Here is a 22,261-nt window from a genome sequence, read left to right as displayed (position 1 = left end):
TGTTGAGTTGTTGTTAGAGTGTCTGGTAATGCCACCAGCATCCAGTAAATGTTACTTATCCCTTTTTAGAGATAGATTACAGCATGTTAAATAAAGTATTGAGGTAAATGACAGTATGTCATCTTCCCATAAGCTGTTCGATGTAAGATTAGTTCACAAAATAGGTTTTTTCATCCTAAATCAGGAGGTATAAGGTTGCAACAAAGAGGACACCTGCAGCGATTGGTCGATTGACAGAAAGTCTGTTGGCAACTATCTGGATAATTAAATAATCGTTTTAGTCATTTTAAAGCAAAAATGCCAAACATTTGTTGGTTGAAGCTTCTCAAATCTGAAGGGGTCTGAAGCTTTCTATGTCATACGTGACAGTAAATTGAATATCTCTGGACTTTGGATTGTCGATCAGACAAAACAAGACATTGCAGATGTCACCATTGGCTCTAAGAAGTTATAAAAGGTGTTTCTTACTATTTTCTGACATTTAATAGACGAAACAATTCATCGATTAATTGAGAAAATAATCGTTAGTGGCAGCTCTAGTGATATACATTTACACTTTTGCCTAAAGTGTCAACACCATGTCCATACTAAAGGAGTGATGCCAAAACTGAAAGACAAGTGACTTGGAGTGGGGGCGACTGTGGCTCAGGGGGTAGAGCGGGTCATCCACTAATTGAAAGATCAGCAGTTCGATTCCCGACTCCTCCAGTCCGCATGTCAAAGTGTCCTCGGGCAAGATACTGAACCCCAAATTGCTCCTGTTGGCTGTACCGTCAGTGTATGAATGTGTGTGAATGATTAGACTCCCTCTGATGGGCAGGGTTTGGGACCTTGCATGGTAGCCCCTGTACCCATTCAGCGTATGTATGTGTGTGAATGGGTGAATGAGACTCGTAGTATAAAAGCGCTTTGAGTGGTCAGAAGACTAGAGAGGCGCTATACAAGTACAGCCCATTTACCATTTACCATTTGAAGCAGCAACTGAGAACAGCACCACCTTCATCAGGGTGGTTTAAACATTACTATCTTCTTCTTAAAAAGATTATAATGGATGGTAATTTTGTTTTTTATACTGTATCTATGGTGATCTATTCTATTACCTTAGACAACACACTGGTGAAATAGCCCAAAAACGTTTGGTGATAGAGCATGGTAACCCTAAGCTCTCCTAAAAACACACATTTTGTGGAAGTCTTAGAAAAACCTTTTTGACGTTTGCTGTGTATATATATCATATCTATGTTCCTGCAGCAGTAGGCGAGTTCATGAAGAAGAGTGTTGATTGCAGCATCTGTGGGTCCAGGCAACCGTTAACGTCACACATCCCCTCTTCACATAATCAGTGTTTCTTCAGCTCAAAAATGTCTCCATTAGAAATGTCCCCAGGTGAACCCTCCATTCATTTACACCCTTTTCCTCTTATACTGGCAACACACTCAAACACCCACATGCCATCATATCAGTGTACCAACGTATTTTACTCTCATTTGCACCTCATTTATAGATGTGACAGGTTTTGGCAGTACTTCTGAGAGACTTGGGGATTCTCTGCTTTCCTGGTCCTGCCCCTCGTCCCAAAAAAAAAAAAAAAAAAAGTTTCTCAAAAGCTCAGTCGTCTCCTCTGAAATGCCTTTAGATACAATTAGTATTGTAAAGAGCTGAGATGAAACAGCCTTGGAACCATCACGATGACTTCAAAGTCCCTTTTGCGAGTGTGGCTCTCTCTGTTTAAAGTTTTTCTGGCGTCCGTCTTGCTTAGTTAGTAGTTTCCACCTCTTTTTGTTGTAAGCGAGAGGACAGTTAATGTTTTTCGACCTTGGGAAAACTCACTGTCTACCACAAATTGATATTAATGCAGTTGAGGCTCAGGCTTCTGGGATTTCATTGGTATTGGTATGCAGCATTCCCTTTTTATTGTTGGCTTTGGATCCTTCCAAGGAGAGCTTTGGGTCAAATTAATTTCAGCACCACTCAGTATGGGAAATCAAGTTAAATGGAAAAGACAAATGAAAATAAAAGCAATTTTTTTTTTTTTTTTACTTCAAGGCCGGTTCAAGTTCATCTGTAGTACTGATTGGTTTGCAAATGAATTTGACCCCAAGTCTGATCCATATCGGCGTATGACAGCAAAAAGGCACCACGTAGTGTGCTGGGATGAACACGCACATAAACACGGTCCAGTCCAATCTACCATTACCATTTACCACTAATGGGGGCCATTTAGAGTGGGTGTGTCTCGTCACCTTAACCAGCCAGTAGAGGACAAGAGCAGTTAGATTGATGGACAAGTGGCAAAGAGGTGGAGCCGTTGTTATGGAGACAGCATTTAATATGAAGGTGCAGTGGATGGAGTCTAATCACAGCCTTTCTGAATGACTGTACGTACATGTATAATGTACAGTAAGTGAGAAAGAGAGAGTAGACAGAGCGGAGCTGAACAAAGAGAGTAGATTGATATAAAGAGATTTCATCGTCCGTGTTCAGTGTGCCTCAAAGACCAATGAAATTAAATTGCAATTTTTTTAACGCCACAGCTTTGGTCCTTTGGATTTCTGTAAAAGGAAGAAAGGACTCTAAAGGGAGACATGTATAATTTTTTATCATGATTATTCCCCCTGTCTGTTTTGAACTTTGGAGAGATGAGCTAGCTGTTTCCTCCGTCTTCCAGTCTTTTTGCAACAACAATATTATAAATTAAACATACATGTCAATATCCATATTTTGTTCGTTCAAAGGCGGCCCCTCTAATCCTCCTCATAAAGAAATGTATTATTCTGAAAGAGAAATTCTTATGAATATCAAACTGCCACCGATTTGGAGGCTCCTGCTTTAAGAGGAACTGCCTCTTCACATATGCAAAAAAAAAAAAAAAAAAAAGATCAGTCGAACGCCAACAGGTTTGTAAAGAAACCGAAATGAATTTTAAATTATTGACTAAAAGTGCAAGTGAGGACGGGGAGGAGATGGTCTGAATAGTAAGTGAGAGAGGCAACAATATAATGAGAAAAGAGGACAGCTTCTTTGATAGCAGAGCAACGGGGAACAGCAAAGAAATGAGAGGAAAAAAGCCAAAGGGATGAACACAGGCATGAAGAGATACAATAGGTGGAGCATGACTTGTAGGACTTGACTAAGCCTGTTGGCGCTGATAATGTCCTCCGCTACCATTACTGAATATCACTTTTTAGCTCCATCTCTATTCTCGTCTCTAACCCCCGGATGTTGTGCATGAATTTTAATTTCTGCGTTCAGAGCGTTTATGACCCACTGTGGTGCTTTTGTTAAGCTGTGTGGTCCAAGTATCACAAGCTAACCACAGGCCACGGCAACTGTATCAACGCTACGGATGCTAAACACCTTTCACCGGCAGCATCTTGCATTGTTAGTGTTCATACCAGTGAAGCATAGCAAGTGTTGAGGAATTTATCATCCATATGCATGATACAATAACTGTGTGTACTTCCAGCAAACAAAATACACAATATAAGCTGTCAAGTAAATAGGGGGAAGTGAATGAATTCTTCTTCTTATTATTACTGTCTCATTTATCCTAATTCTACTGATCCATCATGCGCATTTGAGAATGGCAGATTTGGGGCAAACATAATAAGACAGAAATGGAAACTGGACAAAAAAAGGGTTTGCAGAGAGAAAAGAACACACATTTAGGAACTCCATCTCTTTCTATCAGGAGCCCAACAGGGAGCAATTAGTCATGCCTTTGAAACCCCCCCCCCCCCACAATCTACTCTGCACTGACTTTGAGAGTCATTACTCGTCTGTGAAGTTGTGGCATGGTAACTCTGCTCTGCACTCTATTAATCAGCCTGGGAGCTGATCTATGAACTGCGTTCTTCTCACAGAGGTCCCGGTGTACAAGTCGGTGAGGAGAATGTGAAAAGAATTAAGTTTAGCCGCAGGATGAGTCCAATCAGCTGCTGCCGCCTCAGGTTTTGTAGTCAGTAGTGGGACAGACTAGTGGAGCCCCGGAGACAAAGTTTTACTAATAAGCCTGCAGCAACATCACTCACTTGCTCAGGGCCTTTTTTTTTTTTTTTGCTCAAAGTTTGTTGACTTTTTAAACTTCCATTCATCAAGGCAAAGTTTAGGGAACCCACTGGTGAAATTAACTGAGAGTACAAATTAATAAATCTGTGCACACAGATTAATAAACTGAACTTCCAATATGGACTTATGACATCCATAATAAACACAGGTGGGTTAGATAGTAGAAAGGTAACATTATTTCTTTATACACAATAAATAAAAACAGATTATAAAAACAATGAGAAGAGCTTTTCCAAGTGTCCAGTATGTTGCACATAATACATAAGCCATTCAGAGCTGTTTATAAGACACTGTAAGTCCCAGTTGATTGTCAATGCTTAATTTATATATGAGGATAAAGACGTAGCCTGGCAAGGTCTTTTGAATTATAATTGGTGCTTCATCAGTGACAGTGGTATTATACAATGGCTAATAAGCTGTGACTTGTTTATCTCTAGTCTTGTAAATGCAGTGTTGTGTATCCTTGCCTGACAAATGTGTTGAATTAATTTACTGCCTCCTAAAACGTTTGCAAAGCTGATCTTCAATAGTATTTTTAAACCTACATTGTTAAATCCATGTTTGCTAGCTAGCAGTCTTCTTCTTCTACAGTATATTATAGTAGTTTTAACACCAGTTATTAGTCTGTGATTTTATTTAGCTGGTATGACAATTAAATAGTGCATTACATTACTTCAATGTTTTTTTTTTTTTTGACAGAATTATAACACCCCACTTCTATTCTGAGTACCAGATCCATATTCTGGATGTCTGGCTTCACAATTCCCTTTGCGCTCAGTTTAGCAATCGACTCACATGGTTTATTAATCTGTTCGTATGGTTTATTGATCCAAGCGCACAGATTGCTAAATTGAGTGTATGGTTATTTTTTTAATTAATGTACTTAGATTTCCACACCAGTGTTTTTTTTTCATACCACATGACCTCTGGGTTGCTCCATAAAGTTGTCCTTTCCTTTCCTGAATAAATGGACATTTCCCTCCACTTTTCTTCTTCTTCCAGATCTTAACCAGTTTTGTATGCTGGGACTGTTCAAAGCATTTTAGGTAAAATGTAAAAATGTGATAATAATCGTCAGCCAAGATAACATCTCTCCTCTCTTATGGAGATGTATTGGACAATGCAGGCAGATACAATCGGCAGATGCAGGACACAGAGTGAAATAATAGGAATTCCTGCATAAAAATGTGCATTAAAAGACTACATGGTTGAATATTCAGCCTGTAATATCTTTCCTGTAAATCCCCAGCTGAATGATACACTGTAATTGTAGATATTTTACATTTCTTTCTATCACATAGAAGATTTAGAAAATTCAAGAGAACTATTAAGTATGTTGGCCTATTGCTTGCAGCAGATCTGTAGTCTCAAAAGTAAAGCCACCCGAGCAGAGATTTCTCTGGCGAGTGTTCTTCAGGATCGTGAGGGGGAACACTAAACGACAGCTATCTCCTGCCTAGAATTAAAATGTCACAGCCTTGGAGCAGAATGTCCTTTTTAGAGGGCACAATGATCCTCAGAGTCAACCTCTGGACAACAGTGAAATGAAGAAAGGAAAAAGCAGATGGGTATCTACTTGCTTGCTTTTTTTTCCTTGTCTGTTGGGTGTTTATCACTGTTAGTTTTGACAGGAAGGAGATGGGTCTGACAAGTGTAATCCCTCAATCCTATACCAGAGTGTGTGTATGGATGAGCCTGTGAGACTATCTCCAGGCTAGTCACACAATCTCTCTCCTCTTTCTATTTCTTTACCATCATTTTGGTGATAACCCTGCTTTACTTTTCTCGTCTGTTAAACGACCCTATTTTTGATGGTATCTCTGGTTGAGTTGGCCTTTCTCCCAGCTGTCAACAAACACACCACATCTCCTCCCATCCCTCCCTGCGTTCCTCCTTTTCCTCTAATTATCCATCTGCATGAAGACTCCCTCTCTCTGTCTCTCTGGAGGGGGGGGATGACTGATAGGTCTCTTAAGGTTTCCCATTGGATTATTTAAAGGTGAAACTGTATGATACCCATAAAGGCTAATGTGTTTGTGTGCCAGACTCTTAAATACAAACATACTGTCTGCCTCATTCTGTTGATTGTAGCTTTGCAGCTGATGTTTCATTACTTTTATCATTTCTAACTCATTTCCTCTATGTTGTTCCTCAGATTGTTGTCTTTGTTGCCTTAATCATTTGATCAAACACACTAGAGATGTTACTGATATGCAGCACTATTCACACAGGTGCTACCTAAGTATACAATTAGTGTAAGGACTCCACAGTAACCATGCAATAACCAGTGGTATGAGTTTACTGATGTGTGTTAGTAATATCCAGCCAATCATCAGGAGGCACACACAATTCTTCTTTAATTCTACAATATTTCCATCACCTGAGAAAGTCAATTTGTTGTCAAAACATTGTCATGTTCTTGTACAATTAAATTTGTCTTTTAATGAATATTACACCCACAATTTGCAAATTTGACTAATGCATTTTGAACGCCACACTTAAATGGCAAACAAATACTTTCAATGTTATTTGGGGATAAAAAAACATCAGGATGGTTTTATTGGTCCCCTGGCAGCAATAATGTTAACGTTCACGACCATACCCGTGCTTTTGCATATTTTAACCTGTTTACTACTACTCACATATAACTTTACATCACATGTAAACATTTTGCATAACCATGCAGCTGTTCACTGTTCAACACTGCCATTCGTTTGTATTCCTTTCTGTACAATATGAAATGTATTACCACACTCTTAAAATTTGCGTGAGTTGTGTAATCCATCTCAGTGAACCTTATGAATTGACATTATCGTTAAAAGGTAAATCAGTGCGGTTTTAAAATCATTCTGCACATAAAGTACATTTCTATGCAATGATACTGGAACGTAATACAGACTTCAAGCTTCAAGAGTCTGCAAATACATTTTCATATGGAAAACAATGTCTAAACGTGTACAGCTGAAAAGTATTCATGATTTGTCGTTAAAGAGTTAAAACTTGCAAAAACACTTGCATGATCTTTTGAAATAAGTTGCTGATATCACAAACATGTACATCAGAAGAAAGGCTGACCGCATCTGTTGGTTGTCTTTGTGACAACATGAAAGCTAAATATCAATACTGTATTTCAATTTTACCAGAGAATTCCTATAAAAGTTGTGTTACAGCATGTGCAGCCAAGCAGACACCTGTTGCATTGTCAGCTTTGGGTGGAGAAATGCTACATGATTGCTAACATTTACTGTTGTTTTGTTGCTCTGCAGGGTAGCAATGTGGTGGAGGACCAGGACCTGCTGGAAATTGGGATCCTCAACTCGGCCCACAGACAACGCCTCCTGCAGGCCATACGGCTGCTGCCCAGGGTCAGTACAGCAGCTAATCACACAATCAAATTACAGCAGAGTAGACATTCACAAAGACTGGGCTTCCTAATCTGTGGAGTGTCAGACTCATGCAAATTACATACATTCATGGTCAATTTTTTCACTCGCAGCTGCAGCCAATCTCATTCGTGTAGTATAAAACTCAACAAATCTCCTGCTCCATCTGTATTCCTGTGTGATATAACTCACACTCTGTGGGTGGTTGAGTTTCTCTCTGCATGTTATGTTGAATACTTGCACAAGCCGCCAAGGAAGGAGTTGGGGAATTCAAGAAGGAGATGTACTGAGCTACATTACTGTAGATCACAGCTTCCAAACCACATCAACTTAAATGACGCATGAAACCGCTAAATCCACGCTGTCCTGCATCTGTAAAAATCACACACACAAATTCATACATTTAGCAGTAGACGAACACTTTGAACGTCGGAAAAGGGCTTCTGCTCAGTCCCTCAATAAAAAAAAACTTTAAAAGGGTCAGAATGATCAGTATTGGAATAATACAATATTGGAATAAAAAACACTTGGATAGGAAAGTTTGGGTATGTTACAAGGGTCAAATACTTTTGTGTGCAATGAGACAGGAAGTAAGATCAAAGGTGTGGGACTGTATGGAGAGAGAGAGAGCCAAAAAAAAAAAGAGTCTCAGTAGAGAGGATAGACTCTGAGCTCAGAGATAAGCAGGTTTCATAGAGACACCCAGAAAACTTTGATCTCCAGTCAGCTTTTTCCTCCTCTCATCTCCACTAAACTTTCCAAAAACACTGTATCTTTAAATTTTTGTCTGCCCGCTTGTCATTTCCAACTCATATATATGCGTTGACATACATGAGCAAACACTCCCCTTCAGGTGGAGGGTGTAGGATTTGAAGCTCCGTTAACTCTCTGAAGCTGCTTTTAACTGTCAAAATAAAAGTGAATGAATTATTAATTATCGACTACACACGAAGTAGCTCACCCAAGGCAATAACACCCTGCTGTTGGCGTCCCGTTCTGCCCTTTCCCAAAAGTTAGGCTTGTGTATACTTGTTTGTGCTGCTGAAGTATGAGAAGCAGTAGTATGAGCAGCATTAGCTCGGTATCTGTAGCTTCCCCACCTCTTTCCTACTGATCCCTGCTGAACTGGGGAAGGTATTTAACATGAATCTTTAATGATCGCCATGTAGAATTCAGGCTGTTGCAGCAGAATATGGAAAGAAAATTGAGAAAATTAATTAAATAGAGTATAAATAGAATGTATGCAGCTGTAGCGTTATGTAAGAAATAGGAATGTAGGCTGTATTATAGTTGGCATATGTACAGAGTGTATCATTTGGATACCAGCTGTTCGTTGATTCAAAGCTCCAGGTCAAAAGTGGTGTACCATATGGGCAGAAAAACAGCAAAACAAATCGAATGTTTGCTCACACTATGAGTATATTTATGGAGAAAGAAGAACAAATAAATATCATGCAACATATCATTTGGGATTTGGGGAAATACTTTTAAGTCTTTGAAAGAAATGCAGATAAATAATAAGCAGTTAAAAATACAGAACTCTCTCCTTCCCGTCTGTACTGAAGGTTCGGCCTGTCGGTTACGATGGCAACAACCCCACGTCGGTGGCAGAGTGGTTGGAGTCGCTGGAGCTCGGCGACTATACCAAGTCTTTCCTCATCAACGGTTACACCTCCATGGAGCTGGTCAAGAAGATCTGGGAGATTGAGCTCATTAATGTGAGTCTTATTTTCTTTTCTTTCTTCCTGCCTACACTGCTGAAAAAATATCTGCGGTAAAGGATAAGGCTGGAAATATTATATCGTTGTCAACAATTACCATAAAAAGACCAAAACCAGCAATGAAATGATCCTACTGAGGAGTTATTGTCTGTGCAGTCACAGTCAGATATATCATATTCCTCTGTGTCATAGAGCTCCATTGTTGTCCAAAAAAACACATCAATGAATCACACTGCTGCAAACACCATCCTGCTGCTGTGAATACTCACTAGTGCACAAAATGTGTATTCATCCGCAGCTGAAAATAGTCCCCATACAAATGCATATTTTACTCCTGTTTGAGTTATGTTTGCTAAAAAAATATTTAGCCTTTTCTAAAAGTGAAACTATAAATATTTGTGACTCGTTTAAAAGATCTTCAGGAGGAGCCAATGGGGCCAGGGTGCAGATTTAACTTTTAGAGTGAAACAACTTATTTTTTTCAAGTGTTATCTTGATACAAACTTAGTAATCCCTCTTGTGTCGACACACAGTGTTAGCTCTTGCTTTGAGGGAATTCGTGTGACAGTCGAATCGTTTCCTCACACAGACAGATTAATCAATCTGTAGGCAGAGGAAAACATGTTTATAGATTAAATGATTGCCTACGATGGAAAAAAAACGGGGCGGCAGCCAGTCAAAAGCCGGGGCTTCGTGAAGCTGAGAATGCTTGTTGGTTGGTGTCCTCATCTTTCACCTTCATGATAGAGTGAATTCATATCTCCTACTCAACATATTGCACTACCGACCCATACATCAGTATACGTATGATCTTTGTCCTTTGTATCCAAACCAAGGCGAAAGGCGATGTGAGAGTTCCCTCTGTGGGAAGGATGCCGAGGCCATATCGTGCAGAATGCCCATCAGGCTTTTCTTCTCATTACTGTGCAATGCGTGTAGGGAATACAAACATGAAGGAGGTTTATTTTTGCTGTTACATCATTACTTAACTGCATTTTTTTTTGTGTGTGCGTGTGTCAGAAGAGCTTTTGCTGTACTAGTTTGTGGTTTGAAATTTGCAGTAATAAAGAGTAAATAGCAGTTTTCAACCTGATTGAATTCTCTCTCTTTCTGTAAATATCACTCATGGTTGATGATAACAAGGTTTGACATTTTAGCTCGCATGTTGTCACAAGTATTGCAGGTTTATGATTCAATTTTTAACAACATAAAATCTGCACTAGAGATGGGATTTGCTGCAGCCTGATCTCATCGGAGTGATGTGCTCCTTTGATGCTCAGAGTGTAACAAAATCATGCTCGATTGCAGAGGGCGCCTGTCTGGCTGATTTCAATGAGAGAGAGAGAGAGGAGAGAGAGACAGAGAGAGAGAAAGGGGTGTTTTTCCTACCCAGCGGATGATAAAGTGATAAAGTGATGAGTGATCAGCTGGAGGAGGTGGAGAGGGAGTTATATAAGCATGTGGGATGCAAGATGTTTCACAGCGCTGGGGATACCGCCCACATGCTGCGCTTCACTGTGTGTATGGGTATGTGTTTCTGGATGCATATGTGAGACAGAGAAAGTGTGAATGCATGCTTACAGTATGTGTTTATGTATATGTTTAAAGCTATGACTTCTAAAACACAAGCCATCCTATATATCCATCTTCTTTCCTTTTTGGACATTACAAGAACCTTAAATTATGCAATATGTGAAGCATATAAAATATACCACTTTAATACTTATATGTAGACCTGCATGCATTTAAATAAAAACACTGTATAACATATATATACTGTTTATATACTGAGAGAGGAATTTGTCTTCTGTGTGGGAAAAACTTGCTGCAGTGCAGACAGCAGCCACTAGAGGCTGCACTAGTACACTAAATACTTCTAGTCTGGGGCTAGTTTTCATGGTCTGGGCCCCAGACCATGAAAACTAGCTAATGGGAAAGTTAATGCTTCAGCATTCTGTGATATTTTAAACAATATTATGTGGCCATCTTTATGGCAACAGTTTGGGGAAGGTCTTTTTCCTGTTTTAACATGACAATGCACTCATGCAAAACATGAGGTCCATAAAGAAATGTATTTTTGAGTTTGGTGTGGAAGAACTTTATTTTATGGGTCCCTTGGTTTTGTATAATGAACTGATATTTAACTGTTAATTCACAGGAAGTTTCCTGGAAAGGACAATGTAATGTGTGGTACTAATTTTTAGGAAAAACAGTCGTGGTACACAAATAATTAATTACAATTAATTGCTAGTGTAACCTTGATTAATTATTGGACATTTAACTACCGGAGCAGCCCTCAAACTACTGCAGCATACTATAGAAAAACATTAAAAGAAACCATCAAAGGAAACCTTTACTGCAGGCTATATTTACTTAAAGCACAGCTACTCTGCTCTCAAATTTATATTCAAATTGCTATGTGAGCTTCAGTGTAGGTTGTTTAAGTATGCACGATGCAGCTGTATTGGCTAAAATTTAAAAAAAAAAAAAATAGAATAAAAAAAATCAGGTCAGACACTATCAGCAGTTACATAGTTACCTATAGCTATTATATAGAGGCAAGAACTGGACAACAAACTATATATATTTACAGGTTTGATTGTTAGTATACTGTATGTACAGGTAGTGCAATGCATGCTGAAATAAAAATATGTTTCTCTATTTACAGAATTGGTTTTATATGCATATAGTGAGAGAAAATGAACAGCGCTGTATGTACAGTCTGCTCTGATTTGTGTACGCTAATGAAAAGATATTATGTACATGTTGTTGCGCGATGTTTGTTACACTATAATATATGTAAAATATGTACAGTAAGATGATGTAGGATTATAAACTCAACACAATTAACTAAACTCCAATCATTTTCTCAGAGCTTTGTCTCTATTTTACCTAGAATTGGTATCAAATTACATTGTTTTTTCCAAGAAACTTTCCAGGAAACTTGTTAGGAAATTACTCATTATGCTGGACTGACCTTCACAGAGTCCTAACCCGGACTCCCAGAGAAGTAGAGGCTGTTACAGCTTCAGTTTAATGCCCATGGTTTTCAAATGTGATGTCCAACAATCACATGTGGGTGTAATGTCCAGGTGTCCACATACCTTTGGCAATTTTTGTGAATCAATCAATCAGTTTAAACACGTTGTTTATTTCATGGATTGTGTACAAGTGCATGTGAAAGAGTGTGTCTCTGTTGTACAAGCTGTCGTCCAGTGACTGCGTACCACTGCAGTAGTACACTGTCACTAAAGTAGTGTCTGAGGTGATGGAGAGGTCACTGCTGCACCTGAGAGAGAAGTGTGTGTGTGTGTGTGTTTGTGTGGAGAGAGACAGAGAAGTGGAGGGATGCAGTAAAGGACAGGTACATGTAAGAGAGAAAGGGGAGAATGAGTCTTTAAAAATAGTTTGGCCGCCGCTTTTATGTAATCACCAGATAATCGCTATGGGCAACAGATGCTGTGGTGTCCAGGGAGACAAAGGAGGAGCGTTAAGCATTGTTGGAGCATTTTAAAATAGACTGATACAAGTGTGTGTGTGTGTGTGTATGTGTGTGTGTGTGTGTACGCCTGGGAGTGTGTGTGTGTCCTTTTGATGGGGCACATATGTGCTGGCCTGCTGTTGTGGGATTAGAGCAGCATTCTCAAAACACCTTTTAATCCTGCCTGTCCTCACACACGCACACACACACACGCACGCACACACACAGAGGTACAATATACTGCAGAGAGAAAGCAGGTGCAGCTCTCTCACACACTGCAGTGCATGTGTGTAATTGTTCCTCGTCAGAGTTTATATCAACAGAGTAGATTGACTCATCTGAGTCACACCTGGTCCAGGTTAACTGTTACATTCAGTCAGCATGAAGGATATTAATGGATATTATCATTGTTTCTCTCGGTTAGACTAACAATCTAATCTTCATGTTCATCCTTTCTACAATTTTCTCTTTTTCTCATTTGGTTCATATATCATCTTCCTTAAAGTAATATATAAAAATACTTTAATCTCTCTTTTATTTATATATTTTTAATATTATATATTTCTTTAAAGGTGCAGTGTGTAGGATTTAGTGGCACCTAGTGGCTTTGGGGAAGAGGACCCGTTTCCTATGTAGATATAAAGGGTTCATTCTAAGGTAACAAAAACACAACAATTCTTATTTTCAGGTGCCACTAGATGCCACTAAATTCTACACACTGCACCTTTAACTCTGTAATATTTGTTATATAATTTAGGTAGAGGTCACCAATAAGCCCTTTGAGGCTTTCTTTCTCTCCGTGCACATTAATTTTCATTGTTATTTGTATGTCATTTGTAAATTTGAACTTGTGCAGATAAACAAAACTAAGACTCAGTGTTAGAACAAAGTTTGATGGGATAATAAACTTCCTGTTGTAAACATTTATCACAGTTTACCAACTTCCTGGTTCAACTTTGACCTGACTGTAGTTTATGTACTCACACAGTTTTCCTGTGAAATGAGGGTTTAAGCTAACACCAATTATCTAAACACTTTATTTGGAGGTAAAACAGAAAGTGAGTGCACCCAAAACATCTGGAAACTTTTATGAATGTTTAGTTGGGTCATTACTTTAGTGTCAGCCTTTGTATTCTCTTCTAAATAAATCTTTTTTTAAAATCTGAATTACTGTCTGGCTGCTCGAGTCTTTTGCCTGGACTGATTTTGTTTTAGCAGTGTCAATGCATTCCCAGATCTCGGCAATTAACTCGCTGACAATACAGTTTTATTATTACCAAAATTACAAAGACAGGACCCAAGTTGTTAAAAAAAAAAAACAACAAAATAGACAACAACAACAGAATCATCCTTTTAACAGGTGTTTAAGAGCAAAATGAACTGAGTCACCAACAGTTTTACTCAGTGTACTCTATATAATGTACAAGTACTGTTGTGATCATTTAATTTTTTTAAAAAGCCATGTATGGTGGAATGGAAATTGAAAGTCTGCAGACCTAAAATGAAAACTCATTAAATCAAACCTTCCTACATTGAATCATTAAATTTAAATGAATAATTAATAGGCATTCATTATTAAAAATGGTTGAGTAAGTGTGCACACACTGCTTATAATTGGAGTTTTAACTAATCACATTCCACTGAATGTCCTGTGCTAATTTCCCTTCACCTATATACTGAAATGATTAAGAGATTGATTGATTAGTTGATAAACAAGAAAGTATGACAATTCAGAGAGCTGATTAAGTATTTGCTTGCATACCTTCCTTTCAGACCATTGTAAATAAATCTGTGTGTGTGTGTGTGTGTGTGTTAGGGCAGCAGTTTTCAAATGTCTTTGTCTTTAGGGAGCTGCCATTTAAGCTGCTTTGCGCACCTTAATTTCCCCCTAAACCCAAACTAATTTAGAGGGCTGCGTGAGGTACTTGAGATTGTAATAATGGGAAGACATTATTACTCTATCAGTCTGCTTTTAATATCACAACTCCCTTGGTAAAATCTGTCAGCTGTCTCAAGTCAGTCTCAAGTCTGTCATAATCTTTGGTCGATGAGGCTTCGGGTCTCAGCCCAGGCTGTGGGAAGTGCTAGTTTGGGAACATGATAGCTGGATCTGGACTGGCACTGACACAACATGTTCTTTTTTTCTACTTTAATGGCTCAGACTTAATTACTTCAAGGCTGACAGTCAATCAGTGTGCAGTTTTTGACTTTAGGAGAAGTCTTGATTGCTCTGTTTAACACCAAGAAATCATAGTAAAAAAACAATTCTCACACCAATATAAATATTTCCAGTATGTTATCAGTGATAGAGATGATAATACTTATATATTTGGGTTTTTTTTTAGGTGTCACTTATCTCTTTTATCCATTGATAGATGAACGGACCCCCAAAATACATATTCATTTCCCTGCAGTGTGTTGAGCTGCAGACACATCCTGTAAAAATCCACAGGGTGGCGCTGCTGCCTCTCGGTTCAGTCAGACCACCTTATCTTCAGGCAAGGAAAGTACAAAACAACTGCGTCAAGGCTGCAAATTGCTCTCGTTTCAAGTGAGTCCTCAGAGGGGCCCAGAGCGAAGCAATTACAAATGGATTTCGTTTTAGAAAGCCACAATCACGAAGGTGGAGTGCAGATAGTTTCTGGTCCTCAAGGAACAATTCCCTTAATGTTTTCTCGATAAGTGGACCCTGATATCACAGAGACAGCTGTGATATCAGGTGTGTGTGTGTTTGTGAATATGGGTTGTGTGTTCTTGGTTATGTGTACGTTGAAGTATTTGAAGTGAAGGTGGGAAGCATCTGATTGAAGGTCAGGGAGGAAACTGAAGGTAAGAGATCAAAGAAAGTCCCCGGTCCTGCATATATGTACCTGTTCCTCTACATCAGACGACATTGCTGCCCTTTGCGATGGGTTGCATGTCTGTAAGGTGAGAGTAGTTCAATCAAAGGTTGGGAACCACTGCTCTATGCGTACAGTGTACACTTGGGTTACCTGCATGTATGAAAGGGCTTTGTAGAAGGAGTTGGTAATAAAGATCAAGTTTTCTATCACAGTATATGAAAAACTTATTAATTAAGAAACAGTTTTATAGTTTCATAAAACAACCAGATGGGAATTGGTGTTCTTTGGGAAGTCCAGTACATAGTGGTTTATACAATGGTGATTCCCAGTGAGCGTTTTGATAATAAACATCTAATCATCGAGCATAAAATTATGTTGTATATGTCACTAATGGCGAGTAGGAGCTAAGGATTACATTTTATAGAAACCTGTTCAAATATTCAGCATTTTAGCCACTCACTTTTAGATTTAGGGTCAATTTTTGATGAACTGAGCAACTTGCACCCAGTTATAATGAAAATATGTTCTGAACTTGTGTGAACTCTGATTCAAGCCTCTTACTGGCTTTCTCTCCATTGTGAGGCTCATGGGTGTTGTATTTAAAGCTGACTCATACTTCTCAGAGACAAAGTTGAAATAATTCAAACTGATGACCACAATATAAAGGTCCAGTACTGTAAAATTATCCAGGAGAAATGTGTGTTTCTAGGGTCATTGAGGATGTCATTAAGTTAAACGAGAAGATTGATAGCAGTTAACTGCAGTAAATATTTGACAAATCCAGGTACAGTATCTCATCACATGATGAAAGATCCTTTAAATCCAGTACAGAAGTTCTGGTCACTACAAGGACCTAATAAGCTAGATCTTCCCGACCCCTCTGGCTTGGTTCCATATGTCTGACACAGGTTCCATATGTCTACGATTTGTGTGCAGTTCAAACAAAGTAAAAATACAGATATACTAGCAACAAAATGTACTGAGAAAGTCAAAAGTAAGAGTACATTTTATACAGAATGGCTCCTTTCAGAGTGCTGTTGTTGAGCTGTAGCTCGTCAAGGTGGAACTCATTTTTACTAATTTTTATGTTTTTGTATGTTAAATGTTCACTGTAGAGTAACAAGCTGTCAGATGAATGTAGTGAGGTAAAAACTACAGTACTTCCCTCTGAAATGTGGTGAAGTAGAAAGTAGCATAAAAAGGAAATACTCAAATAAAGAAGGCCTAACAATTGTATTTGAATAAATGTACTTAAATACTTTGTACTATCTATCTTGTTAATCTTCTTGGGACCTCTCAGATGTATCTTGTCACCATCTTGGAGGGGTCATGACCTAAAACAACCTTAGATATTAAAGGGGTATCTTATTGGATAGATTATCTCTATACATAGATAAATCTTTGCCTCATTGTGCCTATCCCTTACATGTGAAGGCCTGTTAGTGTGTGTTCTTTGTGCAGGTGTGTGCGAGGGTGTAGGTGTGTGTGTGATTCACCTACAGGGCCTGACTTGTCTCTGCATTCCCCTCTATTATTACAGCATGCCATTTCAGGAGGTATAAGCACACAGAAATGGGAATGTGCTCTGAAAACCTTGAAATGACTAACTGTGTGTGTATGTGTGTGTGTGTCTCTAACTGTATGAGTGATCCAAAATAAATTGAGGACAGTCATGAGAGTTCAGCCTTTCTTCTACCGCTTGTACTCTGTTGCCATGACGGCTACCAGTTACCATAGAGACTAGAGATATGTGCTCTTGGTATAAATGAATTGAAATGTGATTGTGTATACGTGCATGGTGAGTGTACTGGATTGCCTTTTCCCCTCACGCTATTCCAAATACTCTGACTTTGTGTGTGTGTGTGTGTGTCATTTTCCTATGTTTATTACCTTCTTTGTCACCTCTCCAAATGGACAGATTGTCTCGCATCCCAGTACCAGATGGTTCCTGCCTTCGTTAGAAACTGCAGGATTAAATCCTATATAACATACAATAATACCTACACACACACACACACATGCATGAAGTGAAGTGAGTACCACATGCATCCACAGTTCTGTTAGTTAGTTTACCTGATCACATATTCATGAGTTCTCACCCCCCCCCCCCCCCAAAAAAGACGTCTTCATGTGTATAAATGTACGTGTTCCTAATGTAGGTTTTCAAATGTGCGGATGCTTGTTTGACGAGTTCAAGAGTGCCAGGATACAGTACGTTCACATACAGTATGTGTGAAAAAGGGAGTGAGTAGTAGATGGTGTTAATTTTCATGTGGGTGGATTTGCCTCAGGACTGCAGTGTACTTCAGTGTCCCTGCTCGCCGATATCGCTCTCCTGCAGCCTTATTTGGCGTTTGCGCTTCCCGTTGTAGTGCTCGCCGTGCTGGAGATGGAGTAGGAGGTGTCAGGAGAGAATGTGTGTGACCCCCCCCCCTCCCCCCCCGAACGCACCCTGAACCTGTGGCTCGGTAGTAGCTGCTGCTTCACAATCAGCATCCTTACTCGTTAAGTTTATAGATAACAACAGGAATGGATTCATCTCACCTCGAGTGTTTATGTTTACTGATAAAGATGGAGTGGATGTATTTCATAATTCTGGTTTGTGTTGTTTTTAAGTTGATTAAGGTGCTGATTTCCTTTTTTCTATACTTGAATGATTAATGTCAGCAATATACTGATTAGTTTTAATTTAATTTTCATTCAGAACTACATTAATAGTTGGATGAATTCATGAGTTTTCCTTTTGGTTTTACAAAAAACTTGTGCTTACTTGTGAAAACACAGGATTTCAGTTGTCAGACGTTTGAAGTTAAAGGGTTTTCTGTAATTTAAACGCACTCCACTGAGTCAGGAATTCTTAGGCTAATTTACATGTCATGGGTCTCTGAATGTTTTAAAATAGTAAACTTGGTTAAATATGAACATAATAAGGGAGTGGATTTTTTTTTTCGTTTCCCTTACATTTTTCCTCAAATTTGTGGTTGCTGAGGCCCAATGATGTAGTGGAACTCCCTTCCTATTTCCGCATGTACCCACAGACCAACGGTAATGTTTGTGTCCCATGTCAGCCATGGTTGACTTGTTCATTCTGGACGTTTCTCCCCAAAATTCAAAAGAAATAGGAAATTTCAACTGAATAGTCAACCTCCGATTTTTCCTCCAATCTGTTGTGATCAACAGTAATGGATCGAATAGCTTTTAAGTAGAGATTCAAGTACGTCAGTAAAATTTCTTTTATTTTCCATTTAATGGTATATTTACTAAATTGAAATCTACAGTGTGGTTGTTTAATATTGTTTTCATAGAGATGAGACAATACAGAGTCATGCACTATCTGTTTTTATCCCACTGGATCACATAAGTAAGACCCTTGTGAAGACACAAATAGTCCGAATGACGTCGAGCTTTGTGGGTTGTGTTTCATTTATGTGACACTTGCACTCACACGTGTGCAAATATATATTCTCATACATAAGCACATGAGCATGCTCAATTTAAACACACACACACACACACTCACATAAGCTGTAGTGTTGTCGTAGTTGTGCCCTACAGTCAGCTGAATCAGATTTCAGACGTGTTTGATTTCTTACTCAGATAAGGCTGATGAGACATATGAGACTCCAAGACATATTCATGTAACGTAAGCCTGCACATTGATGACGTAAGAATGAAGTATATGAGGCCCAAAAGGAACATTTGCAAAAGATTGTTATCAGATAAATGGGAATTTCTCTGCTCTGAGACATTTCCTGCCAAATGTCTTAACTTGTCTAGCAGAACAGAAAAAAAAAAACCATGACGTTACAAAAAAGGAGGCGTTATTTTGGGCATCTGAAAGCGTTCTGAAAGTAAAAGACCTGCTCATTTTCTACATGGCTGATGTTAGAGCGCTGCCGAGATTTGGACGGGAATCAAACGCTACCGGTTTAATCATCGATACAGAAAAAAGAGCAACTGCCTAAAAAAATATCTGGTTCTTTGATCAAATGTCAAAGGTACAAGCCTGTGTAGATCAAAATATGAAGAAAGTAGTTGAATGATGATCCCCGGTGAGCACTTTGATAATAAACATCCATTTATATTGTGTATGTCACTAATGGCGAGTGGAAGCTAACAGAAACCTGTTGAAAATTTCCAGCCTTTTAAACCAGCTCACTGTTGGATTCTGTGTCAATTTTGGATGACTTGAGCAACTATGGTGCAGCGTTTTGCGCCCAAATATAATAACAGTGTGTTCTGAAGTTTCTACATATCTGATTTGAGCCTCTTACCTGCAACAGTACCTGGTGTTGTACTATATTTAGAGCTTTTTAGCCACCAAACTGACTCATACTTCTCAGAAACCACAACCACAACATAAACCTATAGCATTGTTAAATTATCCAGGAGACTCATGTGTTTCTAGGTTCATTAAGGATATCATTAAAGGAACAGTAAGACTTATTCGCTTTCTTGCTGAGAGGAAGATGAGAAGATCGATACCACTCTCATGTCTGTACGATGAATATGAAGCTACAGCCAGCGGACGGTTAGCTTAGCTTAGCATAAAGACTGGAAACAGGTGGAAACTGCTAGCTTGGCTCTGTCTAAAGGTAACAAAGGAGATATAATGTGTTAATCAGAGGTGTTTGAGGGTAAATTTTGTTACCTGAGAGTAATATAAAAGTGCAAGAAAGCGAATGAGTGTATTTCCCAAAATGTCAAACTATTCCTTTAAAAGAAAATTTTGAAATGGGAATACAAACTGGAGAAGAAATACTTCCAGCACCTGCAGCTCCTCCCACTTTGCAACTAAATTTTTTTTTATTTATTCAGTTTTTGTCAGTGGAATTTTACATTAAGGTCATATTATTACAATACTGGTATTGTTGAACTCTTTCAATTCACACAGCACACAAAAACACACATTTACACTCCTTGTGAGCGAGCATGTCTCTGCACAGGCCCAGCGTCTCCATAGTGACGAGATGGAGAGGAGGAGGAGGAGGAGGAGGAGGAGGAGGGGGTAATGTAAACTAGGTAGAGAGAGGGAGAGCGCAGGGAGAGGGAGTGTGTGTAGAGAGAGAGAGAGAGAGAGAGGGAGAGAGAGAGAGAGAGCGAGTGCTCAGGCAGAGACATGTAGGAGATGTAGTCTAGCTGCCGCAAGCTGAAGAAAGAGGAGGAGTTGGTGAGCGCTGGAAATCTGCAGAGTGTGAGTGTGTGTGAGAGAGAGGGAGACAAAAGCTGGCGGTGAGGAGGCGAGGAGTAAAGCTAGGAAAGCGTGGCTGAAGAGAAGAGAGAGGAGAGGAGAGGAGAAGAGGAAGACAGACGCACTTGTCTTGGACAGCAAGAAAACAACCACCAAGAGCAAAAGAGGGAGAGTGCGTGAAAAGAAGACACAGGAGGAGACAGAGGGGAAGCAAACTGAAGACAACTCATTTGGAATAAGTGCCGTCTTGAAGAGAGGTAGGTCAGGACAGGGAAGGAGTGATGAAGAAGAGCAATATCTGTGTAAAAAAAAAAAAAAAAAAGAATAAGAGTAGGATTAGAGAAGAGAAAGAAGAGATACAATAATGAGCATTGATCCTTTTGTTCTTTGCTTGCTGTTGTTTTAAGCATCTTTCAGCTCTACACTCAGCGAGGTGATTACAACATACAACACTGCTGACTAGGCTAATTCACTGCGTGTGTGACTGTGTGTGTGCACATGTGTGTGTGTGTGTGTATAGTGCAGGAGTTGGTGATAAATGTTTTCGTGCATCTAGTGTGTAGGAGTCTGTCCTCGAGCCACTTGAGAGAATGAGCTCAGCGTTGAGGCACTGAAGCATCGATTGTGCTTTGATAAAACACAAGTTTGCATTGGACTCTCGCTGACATCGATACTTGTGTGTACAGTGTTTGTTTTTGGGTTTTTTTTTAACGTTTACTCAACTCATACCAACATCCAGAGATTAGGCCAAGTTTTCAGGTTTGTACATGTCAAAAGACGAGACTCTAGTTCCACATTGAGTCAAGTGAAGCAGAGAAAAAAAAAAGCAAAAAGCTGTTACTACTACAGCTAAATCCACTCAATTACAACTGCTGGCCTAATTTGTGTCCTATCCTCATTTGCATGCATTTAGAAGATGGCGAGAGAAGTGAAATCTGGGACAAGACTGAGCAATAATACAGTAGTTAAATAGATGGATGTTGTGACGCTTCCAGTTAGTTTAGAAGAGTAAGTGCAGTAGGAGGCTGACTTCCAACACAGGATACATATTTAACTGATAATCACTATGTGTGACAGAAACCATTTTTTTACCACCTGGAAGGCTACACCACCGTCAAATGACATATTATTTTACTCAGGTTTTAGCTCAAGTCTGGCTGGATTCATCTTGGTTGCCCATATTTGAACCAAGAATCGATCAAGCTTCTTAAGTTAATATTTTCGAGCCTCTGTGGTGATGATGGAGAGATTCAAGGCAACAAAGTGAGAAATAAAGAAAAGAAAGTAAGTCAGACTGTACTGTGCGGAGAAGGAATGAGACAGGTCCCAGCAAGACGGTGGAGAGAAAAGTATTTTTCTTCTCTCGGCTGTCGGAAGAACAGGCTGGACCGACAGAAAAGATTGAGTTGAAAATCCTGCCAGATGCTCTTTACCTCAGACGTTGCTCATTCAATCATAATCCAGTCTCTTGTTCATCGAATCGCCACCACGGCGAGTTATTACAATAGATTCCCCTCCGCTGACCGGCATTAGTCAGTAGGTAGCCCCAGACAAACCGCAGCATGATGAATGAT

General features: G+C 39.3%; 1 protein-coding gene and 1 long non-coding RNA gene across 7 annotated transcripts in view; one reads left to right on the top strand and one right to left on the bottom strand.

The window, feature by feature from the left end:
- LOC137175574 (uncharacterized) overlaps positions 1 to 22,261 on the bottom strand; it is a 103,816-nt gene that overhangs the window by 27,466 nt on the left and 54,089 nt on the right. The window lies entirely within an intron of this gene.
- Positions 1 to 22,261, top strand: part of anks1b (ankyrin repeat and sterile alpha motif domain containing 1B) — a 236,551-nt gene that overhangs the window by 181,183 nt on the left and 33,107 nt on the right. For all 6 annotated transcript variants that reach the window (XM_067581321.1, XM_067581317.1, XM_067581316.1 and 3 more), the window contains 2 exons: positions 7,335 to 7,433; positions 9,017 to 9,169. In XM_067581321.1, coding sequence (XP_067437422.1) covers positions 7,335 to 7,433; positions 9,017 to 9,169 — 252 coding nt within the window. The remainder of the gene's footprint in view (positions 1 to 7,334; positions 7,434 to 9,016; positions 9,170 to 22,261) is intronic.

Source organism: Thunnus thynnus, chromosome 23, assembly GCF_963924715.1.
Source record: "Thunnus thynnus chromosome 23, fThuThy2.1, whole genome shotgun sequence".
Taxonomy (NCBI): domain Eukaryota; kingdom Metazoa; phylum Chordata; class Actinopteri; order Scombriformes; family Scombridae; genus Thunnus; species Thunnus thynnus.
The sequence above is the reverse complement of the archived record's forward strand: the minus strand, read 5'-3'. Positions and strand labels throughout refer to the sequence as shown.